Consider the following 8,080-nt stretch of genomic DNA (forward strand, 5'->3'; position numbering starts at 1 on the left):
TGTTGTTTTGTACCAGGGGTGGCGTCAGTATTTTGCCCGATATGGATCCGATGGGGGGGGGGGGGAAATGACATTCCGACGAGAACGGTAGTGGGTGTTAACGGCCTGGTAGTCGGACCCTAAACAGTTTTTAATCCCTAAAATTTTACAGCTTAGTAGGCCTAATGCATGTTTGAACTGTTCTTTCGGCGCTCCAGACTTGATTTTTCCCCAACGACCTTTTTGGAAATTCCCGCTATGAACCCTCTATAATTAAAGTCAGCCTTTGGAGGGAAAAAGGTTGTTTGACGAAAAACTGGGAAACGGTGAAAAAAAAAATTGTTTCCTCCGAAGCCTGACTTTAAAGCCAGTGGTAATAAGGGGGCTCTGGATATTCATCATGGTGTCTCATCATTCCAAATCGGCCGAGCAGGGCCTTTTTGAGGAGCAATATTAAAACTCTACTGTACTCTACGCAGCCCCTAAGGGTAATAGTTTCCGAAGAAGACTCAGCCACTGGTAAAATAGCAGAACAAGAATCTGTGTAAACAATACGACCTTTAGATCAAAGTCTGCATTGTATCTATATTGGGTTGTTCAATCTATAAAATTATCTACAATATACATTATAAAATATCATTTATTTTAAAATACTGGAAAAAGCATGTGTACTTGATCATGATTTCGCCAAAGATAACAGAACAAGTGAAAGGGGGTTGTCGTTTTGTTCTTTGAGTGTCTAGTGGGGTGTAGCTTAATCGTCTAGTGGGGTGTAGCTTAATCGTTATGGGGTTTCACTGAGGAATACTTTAGTGTTCAGAATTTGAGGTATATAGAGATTGGATTATAAGAATGAATACAAATACATATTCTGAAAAGTCCAATCTTTATTTTCAACAATGATTTTAAGTTTATGCAATACATATTTTAACATTCGTCTACGTCTATTTAATGATGAAAATATTAATATAATTTAAAAATAAGTTTAGAAACAAATATAATAAACACTATTTATGTTAGTGAAAATACCACCACAATTAAGTATAACATAAATATCTGGCTTTTTCATTTTGATTCATAGGTTACATACAGGTTAAGCCTAATTTCATAAAAACGTACACTATAATAGAGTAGCTATCCTTGGCGCGCACACCCGATTCAACCGACGAATCAGCGTCTCTGTAAGCTGTCGGCATGATACACACCACTTCAATACCTAGCAGGCAATATCCTTCAATAAGTAGAAGACTAATAGTAAGATAAATCGCCAAAATTTGTCAAATTTTTCACTCTATATATTTCATTTCATTTAATTGATTTCAGCATTTCATTTATCTTGATCTTTGGTAATTTTCCTCTGTGATGGACATCATATTATTTGGTTCGTTATCTACAAGTTATATTTCTACAATTTATACTATACTACATAAAAATAAAGTAAAATTATGATTAAAAACAGGGTTTTTAAAATGGAAATGGTTAGGTTGGTTCTATGCAAATTTTATAAACTATAATTTTTACTCTCATTCACTCTTACTGTATTTATATAAAGTATATACAATTATTATTTACAAGTTAATTTACTTAGTTATTTACAGGTTATAGTTAGGTTGGTATTTGAACAATACACCCATGACCCGCAGGATTTTCCGATTTTCAGTTATGGTTGCTCTTCTAATGAAGCGGAGATCGAAATGGTTTCCTCTCTTTGATTTTCTCATTAAGACACAATTTTTTCAAGGTATTGTAGCATACAGTATATAACATTATTTGCTTAATTTCATGTTAAACAAAACACCTCCATCTGTTGTTTTGGAAAAAAAAATACTGGTGTTTTCCTCAAAGTATTACATCAACCTTGACAAATATCATAATTGTGCGCTAACTGAGCTCCAGGCAGCTCCAGGCTTACGAGCCAACTTCCTCGACTTCACCATACCATACTATATTATGTTACTATAACAGACATTTTTTAATGTTTGAAAAGTCCAAATTCCAACTTTTGGCCACAATTTTCTTTGCTTTATATTTTAATATCTCAATTTTTGGCTTGCGCTTAATACTGGCATGACACTGGTTAGCCATCTCTGGAATGGTGGCACATTTGCGTGACCATTTCGGAGGCGAGAGTGCACAAACGCTTTTTGGCAACTTGCCAAATTAGCACTCATCTGTTATATAAAACCTTATGCATAAATAAATGATTAGTTATTAAATCATAGAATACAATCATTTTGATTACACAACCGAACATTATTGAGGTCCATATCGTATTCATTGTGGTGTTTATAATTCAGCTGAGGGCAAGGGTCTGCGCCAAACGTGACCAGAACCACGGTCGGAGGTCTTTCTTCGTGTAATTGCAAATCGTTAGGTGGGCCAAAATTTCAGGAACTTCACACTGTTTGTACATGATTGGTATGATACGTCTTTTTTCAGTACCTAGGAGAAATAATAATAATAATAATAATAACAACAACAACAATAACAACAACAACAACAACAACAATAATAATAATAATAACAATAATAATAATTATAATAATAATAATATATAGGTTTTTAATATTTATACTATTACACACCAAAATGCATAAATAAAAAATTGTTAAATTTAAAAATTAAAAATAATTGCATCATTTCACACATTACCAAATTTATTTCATGTGGGAGTGACACATCCCCTTCTACTGTAGCTCCTCTATAGGCATTGGACCTTCAAAATGATTCAAACTTTGCCCCAGTTAAAATTTATAAATCATTTGTGACATCATCAATTTCATTTGCACATAATTTTCCTATCCACAAGCAGGCACTAATTCGATATAGGGCCCGCTATTTTTTGCAACTGGTGTGCGATAACCGCAAAGCTGGGGTCTTATTACATCGCAATGAATATTTCGGCCAAGCTCTGAACGCACACAGTGAAGCTAATAAATTTGCAGGCTGTAGGCTTCAGGGAATAATGGCTCCTTCAGCCTCTATTTTCTATAGGGTCCTCTGGACTTGACTATAATTGCATAATAGTTGAGAAACACCGGTGTTAATACTATGCATTGCTATTTTAATTACATATATGAAAGTCATGTACTGGTGTATCAGTAGCCTCACTTATTCTCACCTGGTGCTAATGAGAGTGCAAACTTAGTCTGGAAGTCGCATTGAGGTGTGCCCTTGAAGTCTGGTGAGAGAACTACAATCATCCGCCTGCACCTGCATTTAAATGATATGCACATTTTTTTTTAAAGTGTGTCCATCATCTCATAACCATCTTAACAGTTTTGACAAAATTATCATTTTCATCATATTTTTGTCATACTGTATAATCCTTATCATCAGCATTATCATTATCAAATCATCATCATTAATATTATCACTATTATGTTTTTGTTTTTTTATCATGTCATGAGTAACATCTATATCATCAACAGCATTGTCATGGGCAAAATCTCATCTATATAATATAATACAAAATTTAATATTTACATCATTATCAATTTTATTAATTCTATTATTATATTTATGATTAATAAATATATTATGATTATTGCAATATAATTATCTGCAATATCATCATAATGATATATTGGGCAATTATCTTCCTCTTCAGCATCGTATTCATTACCATCGTCACCACCATCAACACCACCACAATCATCGTCATCATCATTAAAAACAAAATCATTTTTTCCAAAATATCATCTCTACAAACAAATCGGTCATCAGCAATAGTTGCATTATTACGTTTGATTGAACTTTGAACTGACCTTCGACCAATGAGGTCAACTGATGCACTTGCCCATGATGCACCAGGTAAGATATCACGGAATTCAACACAGAGTTTAATGGAATTTGGGGATTCAGTTTCCAGCATTTTCATCATCTCAATGACAAATGGGGCATCTTTCTCCGTGTAACAAACAAATGCATCGTATGAGTCAGCTGTGGATAGAAGCATATAACTAATTATCTGTTTTAATATTATTGAAATGTATTTGTATATTTCAATTTACGTCCTACTGGTAAGTAAGTTAGTAAGTTATTTATTTTTAAACACCTTCCAGGCTATCAAATTTTGTTTGACAAAACATGTGACATGCCTAAATATGGTCATGATGACATCACAACATGACCATATATAGGCACATCATGGCTATATATGGGCACATCATGACCATATATAGGCACATCATGACTATATATGGACAACAGTTTTTCGTCAAAGAAAATTTAATAGTCTGGACAGAGCTTTAGTAAGACACATTTCTGTAAAACAATATTAAAAAGTTACAATAGTTTGGCGAGACTTTTTATAGCTTGTTTAGCGAACCAGCTGGCTGTCAATAATGATCATTCAGAATAAAAATTAAATTTCATTTTTGGCCAATTAGCGCAGCCTCCGACAGGAGAAAATGTAAATTTCAGAAAAAAAGTTGAAAGCATTTAATCATCCTATTACTACACTGTTTACATTCACCAATATTTTTTTTTCATGTTCTTCTCCATCTGGATGTTTTTGGTAAAACTATTTGCTAAATAAAAAAACAAATTTCTTTTTCTACCTTCCTCTGACGATCTTTAAAAAAATAAGTTCACGAAACAAGGTACAAAAAAAATCTCGCCTTTCAAGTTATTATTTTCTAGATTTCAGATATAGTGTTAGCCATAAAATCTAGAAAAACAATCATTTAAAGGAAATATAAAGATATTAAATTTCCTTACCAGTACTGGATGTGTTACTAGAATTGAGTAATGGTGAACTTACTGAAAAAGAAAATTGCAAATTGTTACGCATTCATAGTACCTTAGAACCCCTATTATTAGGGAGCTTTCGAATCGCGCGACGACACAACACTAGAACGGAATCACTCATGCATGACCATCCAACCGTCCTACGTTCTCTGCATACATAGATTTGCCAAAATTGCATCCTAGAATCCATGTGACAATGAGAACTTAAAGTTCTCGCATGCGCAGATGACTTTTAGTGATGTCATTACGTTCTACCGTCGTCGTTCAATAGAAAGCTCCCTATTAAGGGGACTTCAAAAGAAGTGTCCCCTTAATAGGGGTGTCCCCTGAATAGGCTATAAATATTGGCAAAGAACTAATGGTATTTGGTTTTGCTCTATGCATTTTTAAAATATTTTTAAAGTATTTTATATTTATTTTCCTCACTTTATATACATCTTGATGATATCTTGAAATTGGTGCTTCTTCTGTAAGATGCCTCATAAATCAAATCAAAATTACATGCCTTAAGCTACTTTATTAAAAAAATCGTTTATCATTACCAGTATTTTAATTAATCAACTACACATGATGACAAGAAAATAAAACTCAATTTCATCAAGAATGAAATTCATCAACAAAAATAATTATTGATATCGTACCTTCTGCAACTTGTATTCTATCTCTGTTCCATTTATCAGCATCTTTCACTAGCAAAACAAACATTTATATAAACTTTAATGCCATATTTGGGCAAACATAAAAATGTATCTATAATTGCAATTATTCCTATTAAGTTAATTCAAATTAATTCATACAGTTATGGTATTCCAAATTTCATTATAGGAGATAGAGGTGGCAAGGGCATAAAAAAGTTTAAAAACACCATACCATACTAGTAAATCATTATATTATATTATACTACCTGTCTCTTATACACATCTAGATGTGTATAAGAGACAGACATCATACCGCTCAATCTCCTCTAATGCTTTTACTAACGCACATATCGTAGCATCTTTCTGTCCGCCCCAAATATCAAGTAGTTCTCCAGTCGGATCTTTGTTGAGATCTATGTTGCGGATGTCGAGGTACGTAAATTCCAGTTCATCAGCAAGACCCTTCCAATCATTTCCACGTGGCATAGGTGGGTTCAAATTACGAGAAAGTTTGTTACGAGTCTTTTGGCTCAGTGCCACCGCAGGAACATCGTCAGAGATCTTCTTAGAAATCTCTTCGTGGCTCACTGCCATTTGACTGTGATCTTGTGTCGACTAACTCCTGGAATTTTAACATTGTTTTTATTACAATTTAATAATTTTGGTACTTATTTGCTTTTTAATATTATTATTACAGTATTACTTATCAGAATGTCAGGTTGTCTTTAGCTTTATTGGCTTTAACTGTACAAAGGTGGATCCAGGAATTCAAAATAAGGGGGAGGGGGAGCCAAGGGAGTGAATTTCACAGATGGAGTTCCTAGACTATCTGTACCAACCATGTTTGAAGCTGAGCTTTTTTTCTAAATTTTTAAAAATAATTTTGACAAATTTAAGGGGCCTGTCTGGGGGCCTACTTGGTTCCACCACGACTGTACTAAATAACATTCCTTTTTTTGTTTTGAAAGGGCCCGCCTGTCAAGATATGTGTTAGGATATGCTCTGATATTACACATTACTTAGAGTTAATAGTGAAAATAACAGTTACCAGTATAAAGGTGAAGAAACAATCCGTTTGTCAGCATTTTCTTATTTACTGTATGTATGTGTTGTAAGCATGGCTACTCCACCTACTACTACAGAAATTATAACAGCCCAAATCGATAGTAAGTGGCCTAATGCAATTAATGGAAAAATATTTAACATTATAACTATGGCAAAATTACATACCTGAGATAAAAATTGATACAATTACAACCGCATATAATTAATTGTCTTTTAAAATCTGCTGCCTGTAGTACACTTGTTTTATTGCTCTGCAAAAAAAGAGCTGCCCCTTGCTGTGTTTACCAGGGCCACAGTCCAGGGATACCTGGATTGGAAAAAGAGCAGAAAGCATTGACAAATAATAAATATTCAAATCAACTTAATATGAGTCAACTACCATTTGAAAAAAAGAGGATAAATATTTTAGGCAGTGGCTATTTTTACACCAGTTTAAAACAATCCTTAATTCTGATTGTATGTCACAGTATGTATGGATTGAATCAACCAAACAGAATTAAGAACTGGTCTAAGACTGGTGTAACAATAGCCAGCCACTGCCAAAATATTATTTTCCCATCCATCCACACACCCTTCCCATTATATTCAGGGATGTAACATTCCCTGGGTCCAATGTATTGCCTCCATGGATGTATCTATATTCTATAGTAGGCATAGGGCCTAATTAATGATCATTAATAGTACAGACTACAGAACTAGGCTAAAGTTTGTCTTAAAATCTTTGTTCAGAGGGGTTTGGGCCTCACCACCACACCTGCTCCACTGGCAGCAGACGACCTCTGATATCCACCCTACCTGCTGACGTGGGCCAAACTAGGCCTAAGCGAGTGAGAGTCTCGATGATGGCATGGTGCACACACAGCCTCACACTCACAGTCACACAAGCCGTCGACAACCTAACTTCAGGCCTGTCAAATTAACAAGTGGTTTGCGCTCGCAAGTAAAATACATAATCTGTATTTCCCTTTCTATTTATGTTACATATTTCTGAATAACTATACTTACACCTCGTCAAATACCGTACAAAAGATGCATAAATGCGCAATTGTTTATTCACTTCGCACTTCCTTGTTCTATTCGTGGATGAGTGCTGACGTCACATGACGATGAAATAACATTATTCTTATTTGGGAAATTCAACGACCAAATAAGCGCATGGTTAACCACCATGGACATATTAATAATACGTCCATGTTAACCACCATGGTAGTGCTGAGGTGGATGTGTGGCTTTCAAGTTAGTAAAGTAAATACATCAAAGAAAATGTTTTTAAGTTTTATTTTCTATGATAGGTCCTACCGTAACATCACACATAGGCCTATTAAAGCATCATGGAAAAATTGTTGGCGCTTCATTTTGACTATATAATCGTGATGTGACGATGTATTTTATTATTTTTTTCTTCAAATCTTTATTTCAGCAATCAAAAGCCATATAAAATTTAAAATACAAAATACAAAAAAGAACATTACAAATGCAAAAATAACAGAATAGTGTCATTTTGCCATTAGAAAAGTAGGCCCCTACTATTTCCTAAAATATGTTCTCACCTCAGGCCCAACCATGTGGCCTTGAGGTTTCAAAACACCTCTGCGCCCTTGCCAAAACCACGTCAAACCCCACCACCCCCTCCCCCACTCGGCGCC

The 8,080-nt window shown here is 34.5% G+C and overlaps 1 protein-coding gene across 1 annotated transcript; it reads right to left on the reverse strand.

Annotated features, from left to right (window-relative positions):
* Positions 1–846: 846 nt before the first annotated feature.
* On the reverse strand, positions 847–7,565 carry LOC117116862 (myeloid differentiation primary response protein MyD88-like). Its single transcript, XM_033260964.1, has 8 exons — positions 7,440–7,565; positions 6,600–6,741; positions 5,672–5,991; positions 5,373–5,420; positions 4,702–4,743; positions 3,747–3,921; positions 3,101–3,192; positions 847–2,421 (listed from the first exon to the last, which is right to left on the reverse strand). Exons 3-8 carry the CDS (start codon positions 5,961–5,963, stop codon positions 2,273–2,275), a joined length of 798 nt encoding a protein of 265 aa, XP_033116855.1. The 5' UTR covers positions 5,964–5,991; positions 6,600–6,741; positions 7,440–7,565; the 3' UTR covers positions 847–2,272.
* Between the last annotated feature and the right edge of the window lie 515 nt (positions 7,566–8,080).

Source organism: Anneissia japonica, unplaced genomic scaffold, assembly GCF_011630105.1.
Source record: "Anneissia japonica isolate Jap-2015-1 unplaced genomic scaffold, ASM1163010v1 scaffold1302_len1884557_cov193, whole genome shotgun sequence".
NCBI classification, from domain to species: Eukaryota; Metazoa; Echinodermata; class Crinoidea; order Comatulida; family Comatulidae; genus Anneissia; species Anneissia japonica.

Bases quoted from the DNA above. Each gene is read 5' to 3' on its own strand.
- LOC117116862 (XM_033260964.1), bottom strand. From the start codon at position 5,963: ATGGCAGTGAGCCACGAAGAGATTTCTAAGAAGATCTCTGACGATGTT. The intron at 4,744-5,372 runs GTACGATATCAA...TTTCTTTTTCAG, and splicing joins TAGAATACAAGTTGCAGAAG to TAAGTTCACCATTACTCAAT. The intron at 2,422-3,100 runs GTGAGAATAAGT...TATTTCTCCTAG, and splicing joins TGCACTCTCATTAGCACCAG to GTACTGAAAAAAGACGTATC.